The following is a 22,520-nucleotide window of genomic DNA, read 5'->3' on the forward strand; positions in this document are numbered from 1 at the left end:
AAAAGAATGAGTAAACTTTTATCTACTGAGGCAAACCAATCAGAGTTAACCCAAACTCGGATAGAACCTATTGTTACCTCCATCCTTTCTACTTCCCCCAATCTCCTGCAATGCAGCAGTGACATTTTCCTAAGGGAAGGATCTTAAAAGAAGTCCAAATGTTGGAGGGAGCATGTATTTTTCTCAGAGACAAAAGGAACACTAGCATGAGAAGAGACATTATTTCCTGCCAGTCAGACATTCCCTGCCTCCAGACATAATGTTCCAAAAGGCAATGCCACAGAATCAAATCTCTCTTTATCAGAAAACAGTTCCCAGCACAGCAATGATGAAAAAGGCTATCCAAACCCAAAGGAAAAGCATTTAACCTCTTATTCATAGCAGGAAGAAAACTTAAACTGAAAGGCACCCCCCCCTTCCCCCCACGAAACAACAAACCCCGACTCCATCAGGGTGGGAGAGGAGGGAGCTTGTTTCTTCATTCCTTTAAGGTTTGCTCATTCCCTGTGGTACATTTTAACACCAGATTTAAACCATGTCCTAACTCTTTCTACCTTTTCTGTTTGCTAGAATTAAGAGACAGAAGTCTGGGACTCCCTTACTGCCCTGCCCAAGTCTAGAGAAGGGTATTGCACTACAAAAGCATCAGTCTCACGACGACCTTGCTCCCGGTGCTCGTATTGCCCGTCGTAAGCAGGAGTAACAACTTACCTTCAGTTCAACCTCAGTGTGGCAAATACTGAAAACATATTTTTCAAAACTCTGCTCCCTCCCAGAATATTTTATTATTAAATGAAACTTTTATACTCACAGCATCAGCCTCAGCTTTTTCTCTGGAAACTCTCCCACCTGCCACTATTGATTCCAGTGCTGTGACCCAGCGCTGTTTGTCAGGGAAGCTGGGTGCTAACAGGTAGAGTGTTCTACCAGGCCAGCAAGTGGTGTGTGGATGAGACTCCAATTTTAGGATATATGGCACATCTGAGATGTTATATAGATAGAATAAGACTTAGATTAGTTTTTGGAATATTGTCAGTGGTCTTAAAATCAACACCTTTCAGCCTCATTGGAGAGAAGTCGTATTTATCATGACGTGTTACCATGGCAATTTATACACAGGTCCTGCACAGGCTAGCTACTTAAAGCTAAAGAGCAGCTGGATGTGTGCCAGCCAGGCATAGGATGCTGTCTTTACTAAATCAAAATAATTCCTTGCCTTTTATTCAACAGAGAAAAGAAATCCCATTGGGAAAAAATAATACCAAGCCAGCCACTTGACTAAAGTTCTCCCTGTACTGTTCAAGGAAAAAAATCTGTAAAAATTGGTTATGGAAACCTTTGTTTTTAACAATCTGTATCCTTTAATGTTAAAGTCAAGACATACATGATCTTTTCATCAGTTCTATTCAATACATACAAATCAGAACAGCGACATGTTTTCATAGGAAGAGACTGTACACACCTCACAGTATTTCTAAGGTAATGACTTTCTGCATAGAGCACAATGGTGGCATGGAATTATCACACTTCACACTTGAGAGCAAAATGTAAATAAACTGAGTGCTTGTCAGTATGTTACAAAGCTCTTCCAATTTACTTCCACTTGGCTCGATGATTGTATCATTCACAGTTCAACTACCACGACAGAAGCAGCAGCCTGTGTGTAACTGAATCTGGATGACTGAGCTATTCACCTAGTTTAAATAGAGGTAACTTCAACATTACAGAGTTACAGAATGAAAGTTGAAGCGAGAAAATTCCACTCAGCCCAAATCAATGCCAACTGATGGCAAGCCAGATGCAATCCATTTGATCTCGTCTACATAAGATTCTCACCTGTCTTTGCTGTATTGGTAAGTTCAGTAGCTCCTACAGCTCCATGAACAGTTACATCACCATCAGGAAGGCAGAGCTCAAACTCCTCCAGAGGCCTCTGTCCAGCTGCAGGGAGGATGGGAGACAGATTAAGAAAGAATGAACAAGTAGTAAGAAAGTAATTACCATGGCAAAATGAAGTGGATAGACATTGGATGTTTCACAGCTGGATTATGGTGATGTGCCAGCTAATAAAACTGTTGAAGATCTAGAAACACAACAGTGTGCACAGAAGATTTAGCTGAATTAAGTATGGCCATGGCAAACAGTAACAACCTTTAAGCCTCTCAACTCACCAAGCAATATCTGAAGATTAAAAAAAAGGTTCTTCCTAGAAACGTTAAGTTACCTTCTCTTGCTTCAGCATCATAAATGAGCACCTTTGTTCCTTCCAGGACAATGTACTTCCTGTCCCAGCCCTGTTGTCCACGTTTATTATTCCTAAAGAAAATAAGCACAGAGCCACGTTGGATTTTCTGCTTGGATTGTGAATAAAACCAGCATGCAACTCCAACAAAGATGTACTTCAGTGGCAGCAATTTCATTGGGCATGTACCCATTATCATATGGCAAGAGCTAGGATAATATAAGCAACTGTTCCAAATCTTTCAGCACCTGATATGGCACCAAGATTCAAGTTTATACCTTGGCACTTTCATCCATCCTTCAAGACGTAAACTGCTGCTGGGCTCCTTCAGCTGCAGCCCAGGAGAATTCATTTTATCCCGGCAGAATGCTTCAGAGAAGTGTGTGGCATATTCTGCTGGCAGTCCACAAGTAGCTGGCAAGCAAGTGGAGCATTTTGGGTGACACATCACCTGGCATTCTGACAAAGGGACAGAGAAAAACTTCTGTTAAGTGTCAAAAACCGATGACACAGCTGCCTCAATGTCTCCTGCACTCACCCCAGCTTTCCCAAGAGCTCCCCTCTACCCTAAGCCATCAGATGTTTTCTAATGCAGAACGTTTGCACCAGGTAGTTTCAAAGCTTTAATACTCCATCCTTTCTTCAGCTGCCACTGAAAACCCGTTCTAGACAGCTGATGCTTCTTCACTGTACTGTGCAGTTACAGTTTGTCCCTGCACACACTCTGCCCTTACCAAGACACTTGGACGCCTGGCGGCCGAAGTGCACAGTGTCCAGACACACGGCACACTTGGTTGCCCTCATGTTGAGCCCCACGTTGAAGCGATGGGGGATGTTGTGGTGCATTCGCTCCTTCAGGCGGCGGCTGTACTCTGTGAGGGACAACGTTCATCAGCAGCATGAAAACAGTGAGAGGGACGAAATCTATAGAAGTGACTACATATCTCTGTCAAAGCCTTGCTGAATGTTGACACTATTTTCCTTTGCAAGCTGCAGCCACATCAGCAGCTCAGTAATTACCTTGTACAGATGCACAGAAGGTGCTGCTTGAGAACAGACCGTGGAAGTGAAATGGCTAATGTTTGCTGTGGCAGGATGATGTCAATCAAACCATCTACACTTCAAGGCTGCACCCAGCTCCAATTCTTACCATGTGCTGAACTAAGTTCTCAATTTTGCTTACAGCTAACAACCCTTCAACACCTATACTGTTGTCACCAATAGACAGCAGGCCCTCTTCTTACAGCCTTCATGCTAACCATCAGTTCCAGCACATCTCAAAGTGCACCTAACAGCCCTGGCTGGTGGATCTATATTGAGCAAAGTTTATCCTTCAAGGCATGGTCCTCTACTGATGGACACAATTCTACTCTGTGCCCGTGATCTGCCTCAGAGGACATCTTCCCACGCCAGTGTTACCCATCCTGATGGCACCCTGTGCCTCCTCAGCCAGCTGTGATGGCTGAACAGGTTTGTGGGCTGTGGTTGTTTCCAGGTAAAGTCTTGAGGTTTCAGTTCAGAGTCTTGGGGTCTGGTTAACTAAGAATCAATCCATTAATTTTTCCTGATGATCCTCTCCCTCCCATTCTCAAGAATATGGAGAGGTGTCCCTTTTTTTCTAGTTAATAGGATATTAATGTCATCCTTGATCTGGCATCTTCCTTTTATACCTAACTAGAGTCTTTTCCCTTTACCAAAAGTCTTGAAAGAAACTCTCTGCTCAGCAGAACAAGTCTGCAGTTTAGACAAGTAAAAATGTTAACTGCTAAGGAAACAGAGATAAAGTCTTTGGATCAATGCAGAGAGTGGTACAGAAAACACTCCTTATGAAAAACATCCCTTTAGAGCAATTCATGCTGATGATTACTCTATTGCTGAAGTTTTCAGAGATAAATTATATAACCCAGAGAATTTTAAACCAAAATGAAAGCAAAACTTATCATCCAATGTTCTTATCTGTCCTGCTTTCAGCTGGCACAGAGTTAATTTTCTTCCTAGTAGCTGGTACCAGGCTGTGCTTTGGATCAGTGTGAGAATAATGTTGATAACACACTGATGGCTTAGTTGTTGCTCAGTAGTGCTTAAGTGAAGGGTTTGCACTTTCCAGACTGTGCTGGTAAGCAAGTGCACAAGAAGCTGGGCTGGAGAATGACCAGGACAGCTGATTCACACTAGCCACAGGGCTATTCCATACCTTGGCACATCATGCCCAGTACAGAAACTGGGGGGAGGTGGCTGGGATGAGGAGCAGCTGCATTGAGCAGCACTTGGCTTCTCTTGGGTTTCACTTCTCTCTTTTGTTACTTTTCTTTTTTATTATTCTTGTTGCTGTTATTGCCATTGTTAAATTATTGCTATTATTTAGTATTCTATTTTATTTCATTTTAATTACGAAACCATTCTCATCTCAACCCACGAGTTTGTGATCTGATCTAGATGACCCTGATTCTGCAGAGGGGTTGGACTAGATGGTCTCTAAATGTCCCTTCCAATCCTACCATTCTGTGATTCTGTGATTCTCCTCCCCATGCCACTGGCTGTGTGGTGGGTAGCTGCTGGCTGGGCTTAAACCACCACACCATCACGCCAAACAATCCAGCTTTGAAATAAAACAGAGATAGCATTGAACTAGCAGATAGCAGAACAGGAAAGATCACTGAGAACCTACCCTCTGGGGTGGAAGATTCCTTCCTGCGACTGGAGGGTGGAGCTAACAGGCTGATGGGAGTGGGCTGGTGCTCGGGTGAGCGCACGATGGCAGACATGATGATCTGCTGCCGGGCTGTGGCTGGCGTCGAGGGGTGAGGGTGGTCGGATATCTTGCGATGAGCAGCTGGAGATGAGAGAGATGTCACTCGTTAACATAACCAACTTCACACTCCAGTTCACAGCACTGGTTCTGTGTAACCATTCAGTGTAGCCTTATTGCATCTTCAGAGCAGTAGCTAAGAATCGAGCAAGTTCTGTTACTGCTACAGTGGCACACAATTAGAGGCACGCTTTCAGACCAAAAACGTGCCTCTCCTTCCACTGACCCTTTCTGTCAATCCCTACCTTCTTCACGAGCAGATCTGAGTTCAATGCGTGTTTTCTGTAGAGCCTCCTCCAGCTCAGCAGAACGAGCCTTCTCCTTCTCCAGTGCCACTTTCAGCTCATTGTATTGCAGGGGAACCTGTGTGGGTAAAGAAGGGTCCTCTTTCCGCCGACTAAACAGGCCCTAGCAACAGAAACACACAGACAACTCCTAACTCCTAGTAAGAGATGGCTTAAACTAGGCAAAGCGAAACTAGCTAGTGGCAGTCCAGCCAGAGGGCCTAAGGGTAATTCTGATAAGCTTAAGGGTGGATTTTTAGTTCACATTGGCACTGGAGAGAAAATGTTGAGATACAGATTCATTCAGAGGGACGTACGTTACCTGTCAGTACTCACACCTGCAGCTCCCAAAAGCAACCTAAGCAGAGGATCTCAAAACAGGTGGTTAACTCAAACAGGTTACTTAACTCAAAATGACAGCATGGCTTCTGACAGAGATGCAACACAAGTCACATCGCCTGACTGATCCATCCTACGCTGTAACTGCAAGACAACCACTCTAGATGCACAGTATGTCCATACACACGTACCTACTTACCATTACAAACCAAAAAGCATGGTCAAAACTCTATTTTCCTACAGCCTCACCAAGGTGAGACACTAGGTTGTAACCAAAGTGGTGTAGGAATAGCAAAACACTGGGAAAGCCACAATGAACACGTTCTGCCTAGCAAAGTTTGTGTTCAGCAACTCAGAATGCGCTTAAATGAGGGCACAAAGAAAGATAAAACAAGATGTTACAAATACACAGCACATAACTAAGCCAAAAAACCAGATTTTATTCCATGCCTCTCAAACCTTTTTCACCCACCTTTTTCTTTTTTGCTGGTTGGTCCATCTTTGCCTGCAGGAAATCAATGAGTTTGGTTTGCTGAGAAATAGTGCCCTCCATTTTCACCTTTTCATGGGAATAGAGAACCTGTGAAGCACACACTCAGATCAGTAATTTCACCTTAACAGAAGAAACAAACAGATAACTCCACAGCAGAACAGAGATTACAAACCAGTATAAGGAAAGCATCACACAGAAACAGTAGATCACACTTCCGAAAGCCCACAGTGAGGAGGTTTTAGGATGGGGAGCACAGAGTCCAGTCCAGTTTCCTGACCCTCACCTGGATGTTTTCCAGCTGATATTCCAGGTCACTTCTTTCAGTCTTCAGAAGATCTGCTCGATCTAGAGCCTCTTGCAGACCTTGAGTTAGGCGGAAGATGTGATTCTTTTGCAGATCCATTTGTTGCTGCAGCTTTGCTTGCTGGTAACAGCAAAACAAAAGCCAGGGGTTTGGTTCTGTTGTTTGCTTATTTTCAAAATAAAAGCTATTCAGTGCTGTCACTCTTTGTAAAATAAGCATCATTATGGAACTTAGAAGTAAGCAGATAGTTCTTTAAAAGCTGGAAAACTGCAATGTTCTACAAGTTTTCCTTCCTGTCAGAACACAGCTTCAGATCAGCCAGTGAAGGGCTACCAGGATGGTCAGGGGACTGGAGCATCTTTCATACGAGGAAAGGCTGTGGGACCTGGGGCTGTTTAGTCTGGAGAAGAGGAGATTGCAGGGGGATCTCATTAACAGTTACAAATACCTAAATGGTGGGTGTCAGGAGGTTGGGGAAGCACTTTGTTGTATCTAGTGAAAGGACAAAGGGTGATGGAAAGAAGTTGGAACACAAAAAGTTCCATTAAAACATAAGGAAAAAGCATTTCAGTGAGGGAGCCCTGGCCCAGGCTGCCCAGGGAGGGTGTGGAGGCTCCTTCTCTGGAGGTCTTCAAAACCTGCCTGGACACGTTCGTGTGTGACCTGATCTAGGTGGGACCTGCTTTAGTAGCAGGGTTGTACTAGATGACCTCTAAAGGTCCCTTTCCAACCCCTACCATTCCATGATTCTATGATTATGACTAAATGCTTGGCTCCCAGCCAACCTGGCCTTGACAAGCAGTTCACTTCCACTGCTCCCCAACATGGACACACATTTTGCAAAGTTTTAAGTAAAAACAACCCCCCCAACTTTATTGATCTCCCCATTTACATAGAAGGATGGTTGTGTAACATTGCTATTTGCAAAACTTCACCCCCTCCTCAAGATGTGGAACCTTCTTCTGAAGTTATAACATGAATTTCCAAGCTTACCTCCTCCAGAAGCCTCTGCTTGAGCTCCCTTTCTGTCTCGAGCTTCTGCTGTAAGCTGCGTGCGTTCATCTCCAACATAGCGTGCTTCTTCTCCAGATCATTGAGCTAAGCAAGTGGGATAGATGGTCAGAGTAACATTGAACACTAAGAAAGACAGTACTCCACAACTTCACCAAGCACATACTAAACAAAAATGATGCAACTATCCTTTATTTAGCACAAGGGGGGTAAAAATAATCATCCATCATTTTGGTATGCCATTGCTCAAATGTAGACACCAACTTTTATCATGGCTGCTTTCTGCTTTGGTCTTTTTCCATGGCAAATCCAAGGTCTTTGGCTTGAAGACAGTATTCTATTCTGTGACCTCTAGTCTTTTTAATTTGCTCTCCTATCTTGAAGAAATCACTCAAGGACACATGTCTACAAGTGCCTCATCTCTAGAAAAGCATCTCATCTCATTGTGAAAGTTTAGGGTTGAAAGTTACTTACCTTATCAGAAAGGCTCTCAGCTTTGAGCTTTTGTTCCTTCAGTGCCTGCTGAAGGGCTAGAATCTCTGCCTTGTGTTCTTTGACAGCTAGTTCTACCACCTGGCGAGACTCAGTAATACGCTGATCTGCTCTCACTCTGTATTAAAATGGAAAATAAGGTTACCTAACTCCTTCCTGGACTTGACCTCATCCTAGCATGCAGTGGCAGCAGTAACTCTTTCAAGAAGTTGCCTCCAATTCAAGATGTTACTTTGTAAAACCAGACTGACTGCTGCAACACTTTTCTGTTATATAACCCCGTTCCTGGCCCTGCTAGAAATACAGCCTGAAAACTTCAAGACCCCTCAGAACACTGAGGAGCAAAGTCTATTTTTCCATGTAATAAAGTAGAAGACAATAAATCAAGACATTTTATAAATTGCAATGATAAATACCACTCCCCACGAACTGCTCACTTGCAAAGAGACAAAAGGAACAATATCACTGGTGAATGACTATTAACTAATAAACCCTTTTTAGAGCTACCTCACAAGATCTTATATTTAGTTCCAACTCCCATATCCTATTCTAAATATGCTTTTTGTACTAGCTTCTATAGAGCATTTCCATACAAATTAATAAAAAGGGGAGGAGGGGAGAGAGACCTGCTCTGCTTCTCAGTATCCAGCATCCTCTGCAACTCTCGGACTCGACATTCAAACTGGGACTTCTCATCCCCCAGAACACTTCTCCATGCTTCCCACTGACGCTCTTTCTCCAAGAGTTCATCATTCAGGGCCTCCAAGTCCATTACTTGCTCTTCCAGCATTGTACATGTTGTCTTCAAGGCCTCCATAGTCTAAAAATAAATCCTCCTATCAATTCTCACATCCCACACCAAGCGTGCACTTTAAGCTTCAGCTTTACCATTTAAATTACAGTACATGCAAATTGGCAGCAAACATAAGCCAGTAAATCACAACCCATTTATTTCAAGGCTTCCATACATTTACTTGTGATTGCTGTTAATGTCAGTTCTATCTCATTATGAAAATCTTGAGATTTCCAGGGTCACAAAATGAAAATGAATAATTCTAAGTTGCAGTACCTTCAGAGGGCACAGCTTCAAACTCAAATGGCAGGAAAATACAATGGGAAGCACCAAAAACCTCCATTCACTCCACTGCTCTGGGAAGGAAGGCTCAAACATCATTGCCCCTGGGAGCACATTCCTTTCTTATAGGTTTCCAGATTTAGAAGGTCTTTCTGTCTTATAGATAATTAGCTGGCTGTCACAAGGTGGTGACCCAGCCTTAGAAAGCCTTACTTGTTTCTGACTGGTGAGCTGCATCTCTCTCTCGGTGATCTCACGACGGAGATGGTCAACCTCACTCCGCAGCTGGACAACCTCATCGTTGGCCCCTGAGGCCTCATCAAGTTGCTTGGACAGGAAGAAATTCTGATTGTTCAGCTCTGCATTGTCTTCACTGAGCTGGTTCAACTGCTCTTCCAAGTCTGTAATCACCTAGAAAGAGAAACAAATTAAATTACATAGCAGAAAGTACAATGTTCTCCTCTCCCAGAACCATTTATTGCCAAGCAAGGACACAACCTGCCTTTGTGGTTTTTCATATTTAAATAAAAGCAACATGTTGGAATGGCAGCTTTGATGCACAGGAGTATACTTCAATTAGGAACAGAGCCTTGTTTCTTACAGGAAATATCTTAATTTGCTTTATTTGATTTAGAGTATAAATATGTTGCAAAGCACTTTATTCTTTCAGAGAGACCTGTCACATCTAAAGCACTGGATTGGGAGTCAGGAGTTTTGGTTGTATTATGCTGCAGACCTCACAGTGTGCCTTTGCCAAAGGACTTTACCTTTTTCTGCCTTAATTTCTTCTTAAGAGAAATGCTGCTAATACCTCTCAGAGGGGCTTTCAAAGTGTGGTACATAAGAAAAATGAACAAGAGGTGCAATGGAGCCAGTACAGGCTGATGAATTTGCCTAGCAATTGTTTATATTACTATATGTAACGTGGTTTGTAACCAGGAAAGGCAGAAAACTTTAAAGAAATATGCTCTATCAAAGGAGCAGCATGGGATATATGAAGGAATAATAAAGTGTGGCAACACAACAGAGTAATAGAAAACCAGTGAAAAGCAAAAACTCCACAAGGACAATAGCCTTGCCTTTAATGAAGTGGAAGTGTCCATTTGTTTAGTCAGAATACCATTATATTATACAACTTTGACTACATTCTCCTTCCATTTAAAGAAAAATATGAACAACAGTGGACCATTTTCACAGTCCCATTTAATTTTTATGAGTGAAAAGCCAGGAACATGGGATGGACGAATCCCTGTACCTCTTCCTAACTCAAAACCAACATCATCACAACAGAAGAGAAGCCTGCCTCAGTATAACCTTGAAACTGGCTTAAGAAAAACAATTTCAGAAATTGCTGAACTCTGTGCAATTCATATTTGACTCTTACAGATATGTTCTAGAGGTATTTTTGTCTACATGTCAAAGAAAAGTGAATAAGATACTTCATCAAATGGGGAAAAGTCAAAATCCCAGAGCACAGTTGGCCACATATTCAGATTTAAAGGTTCCAATTTCCTATACAAGCCAAGGACTTAAATATCTAAAGTAGCAGAGCATAGAGCACACAGCTCTTCTCAGCTATCTGGAAAGATGACAACCTTTTTTTTTCCTGAAGCATCTGTAAGGCATATTTTGGCAGCCTTTTACCATGCCTCTCCTAGATCTAAATTAACAGTATTTGGTTTTTAAACTGTCAGCAGAAAAAAAGTCCAACTGACATTACTCCCTGGTGGGTGAAGGGGAGTTCCTGCTACCCATATGTTCAGGGTCAAATCAAAATGATTCATACTTTGAAACACAACATTTCCAACAAGAGCTGGATCATGTGGTTGTTCCCTGAGCACTCTCACTGCTCTGCTCAAAACAGACATTTTATCCTCTATTGTGTGCATCAAGTTTTCAAAGAGCACACACTGTGTCATAAGGATGTGTCAGTGTCTAGGTTGTTGTAAGGCTAAGAACTTAGAAATGTATGCATACAAACAGAAAGGAACAAAAGAGCATTTGTTTCCACAGTGTTTTATCTTCCATTCTTACAAGCAACATCTGAGGGTTCTGCTGCTGCCAGATAGAATAATCTCTCTTTTTCTTCTACTTGTTTTCACTTTTCTCTTTAACCACACCAGATATCCAGGCAGTTTTAAAGCAGTTTTAAGATGTATTTTATGCAGCCACTGTTTCTTCCACATGTATTTTATATATTAATACAAGTACTTTCTCTAAATACTAATAAACTAGTTTTGCAAGAAAGCAAAGATGGAGAAAACACAGCATAGATAAGGTGATATGCAGAGTTAATGTGTCAAACTACTTAATTTTTTCAAAACTGACTGTACTTCAAGTTGATTTTGTCTCTTAAGGGCTGGAAGTTCAGCTCCCATTTGCCTTTATTGTCTGTTCTGAGATTTTGACTTCTTTCCCTGAATATAACTAAAATTAAACCAGACCATTTTATATTTCACTGTTACATTTTATCTGGTAGGATATTTCTGGAAAACTTAAATAACAAAGTAGTTAAGAAAGAAGGGTTCCAGAAGCAGTGATGTGATCTCTTTTCTTGAATATTTTCCAAACAGTCTATTTACTGACAAGTGCAAAATGGCTTGGCTTAAATTCCAGATATATGATAACCTATACAATGTTCTCTAGATTGATAGATCTATTTTCTTTTAAGAGAGATGTTTTTAATCTGTACAATTTTCCTGTTTTTCAGGGGGAAATTTGTTAACAAATCCCATTTCTAAAAGCTCTCTGCAGCTATGTATAACCCAACAAGGTCACAGAGTTTATAAATACTACGAAACCTAAACAGTAACAGCCAATACTGCAATACTGACACAAGAAAATGGGACATGATATGATATAAATGCCTGTCCTGGGAACCAAGAAGAAAGAAAACATTGATCAAAAAACCATATTTGATAGGAAGTGTTATCTTGGGCATACATACAGACAATCTATGCCAGAATCCTGGACCTAAAAAGACTTTAGGCATTAGGATTTAGGTATTTTTCTTTTCAGTTAAGGAAATTCCCAGGCAAAAAAATCCCAAATAAACCAACCAACCCACCCTGAGCTATCTGGAGTTAATTTTGAAGTACATTAAAGGAAAGTCTGTAAGAAAATACTATCTTATCTTTCTGAAACCCATAATAAAATTACAACAAACTTCAAATTTAAAGTGTATAAAACAAGGAAACACTCCAAAGCTTGGACAAGCAATTCTAGACAATCTAGGCAGCCTCTGTATCATCACTCACAGAGCAACTGAAGTTTTCTCTTCAATCTACACACATCTTCATCACAACTAATCCATAAAACAGAGATACAATCTAACAACCCCAGCTGATCATGGCAGGTTGTTCACCACATGCCACATCTAAGCACACAACTTATCTTTATACTGATGCAGAAAATTGGTAGCTTGTTTTTAAATATTATAGAGCAAGCCAAGCATAACAGCCCTTCAGCAAAAGGGACCCTATTGAGCATAATTCCCTTCCCATTGTGGAGTTTCAGAAAAGCTAAGTATTGCTCTACAGTGAGACTGCACGGATTCACAGCTATGAATCCCAGTCCTCCTTCCAGGCATGGAGCACAAATCCAATGTCCCAGCAACAAGCAGTTGAGGCTGATGATCAGGTTTGCATTTTGGACACAACAAACAAAATGTAATTCATATGCTCCACATATTAAAACCACAGCCAAAATAATGAGGGAAAAGGAAGCAGTTTTAGAGTACTAACTCCAGCTTGTAACTTCTCCAAAACCTTCTTCCTTCCTGAAGATGTCTCAGTTCTCAGGTGGTGCCAACAAACATTCAGGAATATGCTGGGGCACAGCAAGGTAAACTGTTCCAGGATGCTATCAGCAGCATGTTCTATGGAGTTTAATGCAATGTTTCATACAGCCTTAATTTAGAGCTTCCAGACTAATGCATAGTTTGACTCTGTCCATTTCCACTCCTCTCCACCTCCAGTAATCTTGACTAGAAAGTCAGCTGTCAGAAGTACACAGGCAAAAAGAAAAAGCTATCTCTCGGCCCCAAATTATTGTGAGCAGGCACCAGACTGACTTTGTCTTACCCTGCTCACATTTGGATCCAAGAGATAAAGCTCTTCTAGCAGAGAAACACTAAGCATTGCAATAGAGCAGAACACCAAGCCTCTTAATGAACACATCTGCAGAGTTTTGTATCTCTACCTGTTTGATCAATATATAACAACAAACCCACTTTCTTCCCCCTTTCACAGTCAGACAGCATCTATGTCATGAACGAGCTGCCTTTACCAACCATGAACCTCATCCCCAAATGCTGATGCTGTTCCCATCCACAGTGAAGGTCCCATCAGCCTCTTTCACAGCAACACTCCATCAACACCCTAGAAATCTTTGACTTTTTGTCAGGCTACAAAAACTGCACAGCTCCAATTTTGCCTGTAACTGTCATTTGCAATCACCTTTTCTGGGAAATGAGAATCAGGGATAATCCCCACACACCCCCAAAATCCCAAGTTTAAGGGTTTTTTTTCCTCTTTTCTGACAAATTACAGAGCCATACAGAAGTTTTTACCTGGGTATTAGCCTTGTTAGAGTGGGTAAGATCCCTTTACTCTGAAACATAATTTAGCACCAAAGTATATAACATCTGTGGGCATCATTTTGGAAGTTCTCAAGAACACAGATTATTTTGGTATGCCAACTCATTGATGCAATGTGCAATCAGGATCTTAGACTGAAGTCATCAGGACTTTATGCATGAGTAAAATGATGTATGTGCCTAAGGGACTTGCAGATTTGATGCCTCAATATCCAAACTCACAGACAAGTGTAGAAGAAAGCCTGTTAATGCTTAAGATAGGAACATAAGATGACAACTATAAGAACCTCAAAGAGGGAAGATAAACCTTGTTTTATTGGAGGAATCTTCAATAAATGGAAATGTAATATCCAGTAAGTATTCAAAAATGCTCTTCTCCTGGATAAGACTAGAAGCAACAGCCTGTACCTGAAAACAGCTAGAAGATTCAGATGGTGCTTCCCTGGAATAAAATAGTACTTTATTAAGCTGAATGTAAATACTTTGTACAACTCTCTTCTAAATATGTATAGACTTTGCCACCTGCTTTCTTTTTGAAACAGTTCTACTATTTTTACATGTATTTTTAACTTCATATTTGTTGATGATGCAACAACAAGCCATATTGAACAGGCAGTTCATATGTAAGAAAATGCCTTTCTAGATCTTCTTCTGATCGCCTGGGAAATAGAATGATTCTTTTAAAGAATAATAGAATTCTTTAAATGTAGAGAATTAGTCCTTCTCCCTCAACAGATTTGCTGGATGAGCCATCACTGTGAGAAGATAATGATAAAATATTGCCCTTATATGTGCCCACGTGCATCTGTGTGTGTGAACAGCAGGTACTACAATTTATGATCTTGATTGTAATTATGTATCCTGTTATTCCTTGCACTACAGGGAAAGCAAATGCTAGCCTTTTCTTTTTGACCTCCAGCAGTAAAAGAGAGATGTCACAAGATGAAACAATGCAAAGCTATCAGAGCAACTGAATATAAATTCACAAACAAGGCAGAAATTATGACTAACAACCCAGCAATAGTCCCTGTGTATGCACTCCAAAACACAGCAAATAGGAGAATCTTAAAAATATTTCCTTAGTCAGAGACCTCAGCAAAAGGAAGAACAACAGTGAGAAGAGTACAAGGAAAGCCAACACGCATTTGAAATGCAAGTCCTCTCTACAATCAGAAGCTGTGACCTTTGTGAAGCTACAGAAACAGGAGAAATATCAGGGAAAGCAGATTAAGCATTTTGATTTATCCTTTGAATTTTACAAAAGCACTGAAGTAATTCAATCTTTCCATTTTTTCACCTAATCTTATTTTCCTAATTCTTATGCTGTTTTGGGCTTCTCAATAAGATTAAACAAAAATTAACTCCAAAGGTTGCCAGACTAGTTCAAGGAGTTTGTTTCAGCCCAAAAGGGATCCATTTTGAAAACCTGCTAAAGGAATAAACCCATTCATTATCCTGCTGCAGAAATAGCAGCATGTTATAATTATTCCCTTGAAGTATCATCTTATTTTAAAAGGAATATAGGTTCTAATCATGTGGTCAGCAAAAAGCAAAGCTGGCATCATGCTGGACACAACCGGATGAAAATGAGGTTGAAATATCTGGTGAAGGCAGCATAATAAATGCTCCCTCTTCCCTCACTGTCGATAGAAGATTGTCCTATATTTTCTTTCAGAGCTCCTCAGGAGACAGGATGGACAGCTAGAACTACTCCTAACACAGAAGAAGAAAGTTTCTGTCCATGGTCAATTAAATTATACATGCATTCTCCTGGGCTGGAAAGAGAATGTATGATGAGCATGGATTATTCATTTAGGAACCATTTAATTAATTTCTTATTAATGAGGATGTCTGATCCCACTTATGCCACTGAAGGGCCTTACAATGCAGAACCTTTTATGCATAAACCTTTGAAGCTCTCAACGTTCTTGAAATGCTATGGGTCACCCTTGACTGCTGGAGATTGTTCACCACACTTACAGAGCCAGATAACAATACTAGATAACAAGTTCCAACCTCTGAAAGGCAGCCCACCATTCACAAGAATGAAGCTGTGGCTTTTTCACAACAGGGTTTTGCCTGCATGGAGGTCACATAAGCATTTTCATACCAAGCTGTTGTTCTGTGTAAAGGGCAAAACAGAACAAAAGAAGATAACTATAAGATATATGACAGCATATACAGAGCTAGAGGGTCAATCTATGTAAATGAAGAAGGGAACAAAAAACAAAGTTTCTTGCTCAGGACTTATTTTAGATAGAGGTTAACACACTGGCAAGCTCTTCTTCCTCATTTCTTTGTATCAGTATGTTCTGTGAACAGAAGAATCCCCTTGCTAAAGAGAAACTGAGGAAAACAGAATAAGTCTCATGCTGAAAAGATATTTTGGAAAGATAAAAGCATGTACATTAGATATTTAGTCCTACAGCATGCAAAAATAAGTTTGAGGAATCACTGGAAGGAAACAATCAAGATCAGAAGCCCAGCAATTAAGCTGTGCTTATAGAGAGCATTAAAGAGAAAGAACCTAGAAGGACCCTCAACTGTAATTCTTACTTAATATTTTTGTACTTTGTGTCACTGGAAGACAGATGCTCTCTGTCAACCACTATAAAGCTTGAAGATAGTGTTAAACTGCAAGAATCCCTACTGACAGGCAAGCTCTCGAGTGTCCTGGACTGATGACATGAATCTGAAAACATGTCAAAAGATCTCAAGCAATAGAAGGTGCAAATTAAGATCCTAGAGTCCTCTCTGCTCTTTGAGCAGATAACTACATGCCAATGTATTATTTGGGACCATGGCATTTCTTGCCTCTTCAAATAGAGTTAAAGCCCTCCTTAAAACCAAGAGTAATATAAAGGCTCCTCCACTCTGGCCTAGATCTACAATCAAGCTCAGGATTTGGACTGGTAGATCTCATCTCATGAACAGAAAAGATCTTCACCTACAACCATTTTTTGCAGCTGCTACACCATTCTTATTAGCTGCACTGCAATGACATATTTTAATTTGCTTTCTTCTCCAAACAGAACAGTGTCAATTTCATGATCAGATTCAAAGCTCAACATTGAGCTTTACTTGAAACCTAAAAGGAATCCAATCCAATCCATCCAGCTCCTATGAACACCTTGAAGTCAGAAGTCATATTAGGAACTAGTGCCATCAAGGATTGAATAAGTAAATAGTTTGCTTCCTTATTCTTAATTCCAAAAGAGTTCAATGATCTGTATTTGATACTCACTGTGCAGCTATTACGAAGGGCTTCAAATTTACGCTGGATTTCATCTCTATGTGCCTAAAGGAGGGAAGAAATTCATCATCAGTTTTCCATACATGAGAATTCAAATCCAACAGCTGTTGCTAAACAAACTGCAGACCAATCTAGCAGCAAGCAAAGTTTGGAAGGCAGATGCTGCAGGTTGTGAAAGCACTCTGTAGTGACAAAGAACTCATTAGAAAAGTCACATCCTACTCAATAGAAACACACATTCTGAACTACTATAGAAAAATGTACAAACTCAAGAATGGAATTGTGTAAAAGGTTCCATCTGAAATGGTCACCAGGAGACAGGTTCATTCCATGTTAACTTTGTACATTCTTGACATTTAAATCTGAATTGGTTTTACTTTCATATCCAGATTGGTATTTCGGATAAAATAAATGCTGTGTACAATTTAACACTTGCAAAGAAAAACTATAATGAGGGATTACACAAGCTATCCCAAAAAGCTCTGCCAATCTACCTGAACCCTACCATCAAGTACAATTTAATCCTGAGCTTCTCTAAAAAGCAGTGATGAAACACAACAATCAATTAATTGGGAAACAGTATCCAAAGTAGGGAAAAGTGCAAACACTTATTTGAAAGAATGCAGCATTGCATGCACCATTTAACCTCCTAATTTTCAGGTAAAGCATGACAAAGCAAAAGTTCTTGTTTCAGCCTCATGGCCTCTCTCATAAAAATCATCAAAGTGATTTAACAAGTGTCTGGTGTCACACGCTATTTGAAAACTTAATAATGAAAGGTTAGTGCACTAGCACATCCAGCTACCCTTCTGCATTCAGATTTTGCTTAAGTCAAGAGACTAAACAGGAAAACAACTACAAAGCAGAAGTCAATCATGAGAGCTAAGAAGCTGTCTTACCATAACAGGCAATGTGAAAAATAAAACAAGTATGTTAAGAAACCCATACCAGAAATGCTCCCAAGTCCCCCAGCCTGGACTGTCTTACACCAGCTGCTCCAAAAGCACTACCATTGTGCCAAATTAACTGAAGCAGTGGATGCCATGTTCTATTAAGTTATCTTTAAGCCCTGAAGCTGTTGCTGTACTTCCCATCACGTACCCACTTCAGAACATCTCTGAGCGAATGGTTCCCCCATTCACCTACTCAAAGCATCAACGTCACACGAGCCCCTATGTCAGCTGAGCCCACCATCCCTTCCAGAAAACAGCAATGGCAGAAACATTCAGAACAGTTCTTTGAGCAAATGCCACTGGAGCAAGAGAATGCACAATTTCAACACTTCAAAAGAACTGGATTTGAAGGTTGTTAAAAGACTGCTGCTCAACAGGAGCTGCCTGGTAGCAAGTCATATACTTCTTCACTCTCCCCACAGCCCTGGGAATCTTTTGTGGAGGAAATATTTCTTAGATTCTAACAGTTTGGAGGCAGGTTTTTTTGTACTCAAGAGACAGAAGCCAGCAGCATATAATTTAGACTTTTTTTTCCTTTATCTCATTCACACACCTCAGCAGAGACTGCAAGAGACATGGGACAATTTTTAATGAAATAAGCACTGGCATAGTTATGTGCTAACACTGCTCCCCTAGGAATTCCTTGGTGTTTTTTTTCTCCCAAGTGAGTATCCTCAAAGCAGGGTAACTGATAGAAAAAACAATCATCATCATATTTTGAATAATCAAGTACTTTCAAGCTCATGAGGCATTCTTTCAATAAGTAAATCACAGAGTAAAACTCCTACCAATAACAACTTCATATGAAACTTTCACCTAATCACATAAGTAATAATGCTCTTAGAAACAATCAGTTTTGGCAGCAATGAACCACAACTAGGAAACATTCATATGGTTAAAGAGGGTAAAAGAGACAAAATGTGACATTTTAGCCATTCCTGCCTCTATTAACAACAAGTACAATTCATCTCCTGTCCTGAAAATGAAAAATTAAGTCATATAAATTCATTTTTACCCCACTATAAAACACAACCCTACGTCACTCTAATGTGTATATATAGCTCCTAGCACAAACTTCAGGGCTCACCGTCAGAGCTTGAATCTCCTCCTCTGCCTCAGCTGTCGTCTCCTCCAGCTCCGTTTTGGCCTCTCGGAGCTGGTTCTCCAGGGCTGTCCTTGCAGCCTGCAGCCCAGTAATCTGAGATTCCCGCTCCTGCAGCGTCAGCTGCAGCTCTGTCAACTGCCTCTTGAGTTCCAGCTTTTGTTCCTCATGCTCGAGACTAACCTGAAGAAGGCAAAAGTAGTAGCATCCAAGTTACTAACAAAGAAAATATAGGCCATGTAATCTGATTTCAGACCTCATTTTAAGATGCCATGGCCACGTCTACCCCAGAAATCCCAGCCTGACAGATTGCTTAAGTCACTGACCCCAAGGACACAGCTTTATCTACTACCTAAAAACTACTGGTTTGCTTTGAAAAAGGTTGAAACGAACCTGTGTTTTTGAAACACCAAGGGCACAAGAATAGTTCCAGCTGCGATTCAAATATCACATTTCAAATCTTGATATAAAAAGCACCAAAGCTAAACTAGCTTGTGATGAGCTTTCTTCACTGAAATAGAGACTCTGTAAGAAGCTTTATTTGAGAATCTTTAGGCATAAACATCAATATTAATCCCTATGTGTAAACATTACATACATTTTGCTACTGACTTTCATATTTCTTTTTCCCTTCAGATTATTTCTAAAGAAACCAACCAGATCATTTGTCTCTGGGTTTATCTGAATGGCTCCTATTGAAGGTTTTCTTGAGGTATACTCAGGGATAAACATGTCATTTCCAGAAATGGCTAAGAAATGAACAAGAAGCAGAAGCAGATCTCAGTGCTTAAAATCAGCTTGAAACCTTAGCACTGTCTTCAAGCTGTCTGCTATCCCAAGTGAATCTGTCTGTGGGGCTGTTGATGCATGACAAGCCTGCCAGAAATTTTACATTGGCCCCAGTCAAATTCTGGTCAAACAAGGACATGTGTTGGTCCCTCTGAGCTCAAGGTAAGAATTCAGTTTCAGATGAACATTAGTGGAGTGAGACTGGAGAAAGCAAAAGAAGATTTGGTGCGGATCCAAACTAGTTGACACAAAACTAGAAATGCAGCACAGCTCATAAACCTTTAAAAATGCAGATTTTTTTGTATTACTGTTAGATTTCCTTTCCAGAAACCTGAAATATGTGTGTGAAGCAACAGGTCTCCTTGTTCTCTTGCAGCAATTCTGTTGTGTCCTTTGCTTTCTATTCTGTAGACTCTAAGGCTATGGTTAAGCTGGTCACCATACACAGCTAAGCTTTTGTTCTCTACCCCATAACCACTCTAGCATGAAATTGTAAAAGTCCTTAAGTATGACTCTGAGAAAGCAGATGACCTACAAGTTAAGAATGACAAATCCTTAACACTTACTTTTTCTCTCCTTCTAATGACCAATTTTTTGTTCACTCCTGGGGAAAAAGTACTGCTGGACCAAACTAAATGAATGCATCTTAAACCATCATTTTTTATGACTCATAGAACTAAAATAACTTAATTCTGGTTCTCAGTATAATACTCAATACAGGGCATATTGAAATAAGTTTGTTTGGAGGGATTAACCCCAAGTGTTCACCTCTCGCAGCCTCGTCTCTAACTCCAGCAGGCGGTTCTTGTCAGTGTGATCTTGGTGACTCATCTTTTCCAATTGCTCTTCTAATTTTCGATTCTGGGCCTCTAACTTTCCAGCTTGTGTTTCTAAGTAGAATTTCTGCTGCCTCAGTTCTGAAATCATCTCTTCTTGGGCTTTCCTGAGAGGGAGAAAGGCACAAGTGACAAACCCAAAATGTCCTTTAGCATATGTCCTTTCACCGGGGTGAAGCAAGGGAGAACATACTACAGGTCTCCTGTTAAGTACAATAGTTAAGTTTATACCCTAAATTCATCCCAACTGTAAAAAAAATTCATCTCCTTATTCCTGTCTGAAAAATATCCCTGTACTAATATATTTATGAACAGAGCACTAAAATTCCACGTTTGCAAGTTGCCCAGAAAAATTCAACTTGTACATGGTAATCTATAGCAAGATTTGAGTTATGGTTCACTCTCCTCATTTCACCAACTCCTTGTTGCATGTTTTTCTAGACAGGAAAAAGAAATGCTAAAAATAGTTACTTTCATGTAATATATTTCCATGAGACAATAGAAACCCTGTGGTTTAGGGGTTGGGGGGGTGGTGTGTTGTGGGTTGTTTTGTTGGGGGGTTAAGTTGTAATGGATCTAGAACTTGATCTACATTTTTGATCTACAAGTGCTGCTTTGTTGGCTCTGATCAAAGTCTTAATCTACAAAGTGAACAAATATAATTACTTCTGTTCATAAGAATGTTGAGAGCTGGCAATAATTGGTTATTACCATTAGAATTTGAAATAGATATCCTCATAAAAATGGGGTTAAAAACAAAAGAGGAAAAAAGGTCTTTTTACATTATTTGCAATTCCAGGAATCATTTTATCATGCATTGGAAAACTCTGCCTCATAGTGTGCTTTCTACTTAGAAGTCTCACAGAGCTCTCCATATATTAATGAATTAATATTTTAAGAAGTTCAGTGTGAGATAAACTGTTATTAATCCAATCCCAGAGAAATTATGTGGGTTGCCCAAGATCAAATAGGAAGACTTAACAAAACTAAAAATAGGATGTCTGAGTCACCTTTCTGTGTGTTGCACACAAAACCACCCTTTCACCCTTCCTTTAAATTTACCCCTACAGATTATTGCCAGACAGAAGTGTCAAATAGTGTTCACTTCCTGCTGTTTACTGGGCCATCTTCTCAGGAATCTGATAATCATTACTTTCCTCAGATACTGATGGAACAAAAGCTAGCAGGGTTCTCCTCTCCTCTGAAGGGTTTAATCACCAGTTCTCCTTTTTTAAACATGCTCACATTAGCTGTAGCTCTTGTGGATTCAAAATACAGTCCCAGAACAGATTTATACATCTCCAGCACGACTCACAAAACAAGCACAAATTCATTGGCTATCTACAGGCATGATAAAGCAATTTTCTCTTCAAACATTGTTAATTCTGTACTGTCTTCTACCAATCCAGCCAAATTACATTGCTTGACAATACATGTCAGGAATCTATTCTGAGCCATATGTTAAAGCATACTTTTTTGTTGTTCTCTGTGGATCTCAAGTCAGGTGTCCTGCTCTCAGAGGATGCAGCCAGCTCAGCTAAGTTCTTATCCTTAGTTCAGCACCAAAAAAACCATACAGACTTAAAAATCTAGTTTTCTCACTTCTCACCTATCAGGGCAGGACGGAATGTTTATGAAAGAAAGGTGTTTAATGCTTTCAATTCCAATATCATGTAACTGTCACAGGAACCAAGGGAAATATAAACCTATGAACAGTATGTAAGTTCAGACAAGGAATATATGCCTCTCCAGATGTATTTTAGACATTAAAATTATTAGCATTCATGTAATATATTTGGCAAACCTGCCCAAGGCAGCAGCCCTAGGAAAGGCTCCAAAGCAACTTTCCTAGTCCTGTTTGAGGAAACACAAACCACACAGTGAACTACAACTATTTGAAGAACAAGTGTATTTTTGAATTGCTGAAAAACAATCAGGGAG

At 40.3% G+C, this 22,520-nt stretch overlaps 1 protein-coding gene across 2 annotated transcripts in view; it reads right to left on the reverse strand.

Moving 5' to 3' along the window:
* The window catches only part of CIT (citron rho-interacting serine/threonine kinase), a 66,614-nt gene that overhangs the window by 9,074 nt on the left and 35,020 nt on the right, over positions 1-22,520 (reverse strand). For both annotated transcript variants that reach the window (XM_062009711.1, XM_062009710.1), the window contains 16 exons: positions 20,512-20,686; positions 18,940-19,137; positions 16,891-16,944; positions 9,263-9,460; positions 8,601-8,794; positions 7,957-8,092; positions 7,465-7,569; positions 6,451-6,591; positions 6,147-6,254; positions 5,297-5,459; positions 4,911-5,075; positions 2,977-3,114; positions 2,521-2,701; positions 2,225-2,316; positions 1,837-1,941; positions 812-981 (listed from right to left, as the gene is read on the reverse strand). In XM_062009711.1, coding sequence (XP_061865695.1) covers positions 812-981; positions 1,837-1,941; positions 2,225-2,316; positions 2,521-2,701; positions 2,977-3,114; positions 4,911-5,075; positions 5,297-5,459; positions 6,147-6,254; positions 6,451-6,591; positions 7,465-7,569; positions 7,957-8,092; positions 8,601-8,794; positions 9,263-9,460; positions 16,891-16,944; positions 18,940-19,137; positions 20,512-20,686 — 2,323 coding nt within the window. The remainder of the gene's footprint in view (positions 1-811; positions 982-1,836; positions 1,942-2,224; positions 2,317-2,520; positions 2,702-2,976; positions 3,115-4,910; positions 5,076-5,296; positions 5,460-6,146; positions 6,255-6,450; positions 6,592-7,464; positions 7,570-7,956; positions 8,093-8,600; positions 8,795-9,262; positions 9,461-16,890; positions 16,945-18,939; positions 19,138-20,511; positions 20,687-22,520) is intronic.

The sequence above is a fragment of the Colius striatus genome, chromosome 17 (genome assembly GCF_028858725.1).
Source record: "Colius striatus isolate bColStr4 chromosome 17, bColStr4.1.hap1, whole genome shotgun sequence".
Taxonomy (NCBI): Eukaryota; Metazoa; Chordata; class Aves; order Coliiformes; family Coliidae; genus Colius; species Colius striatus.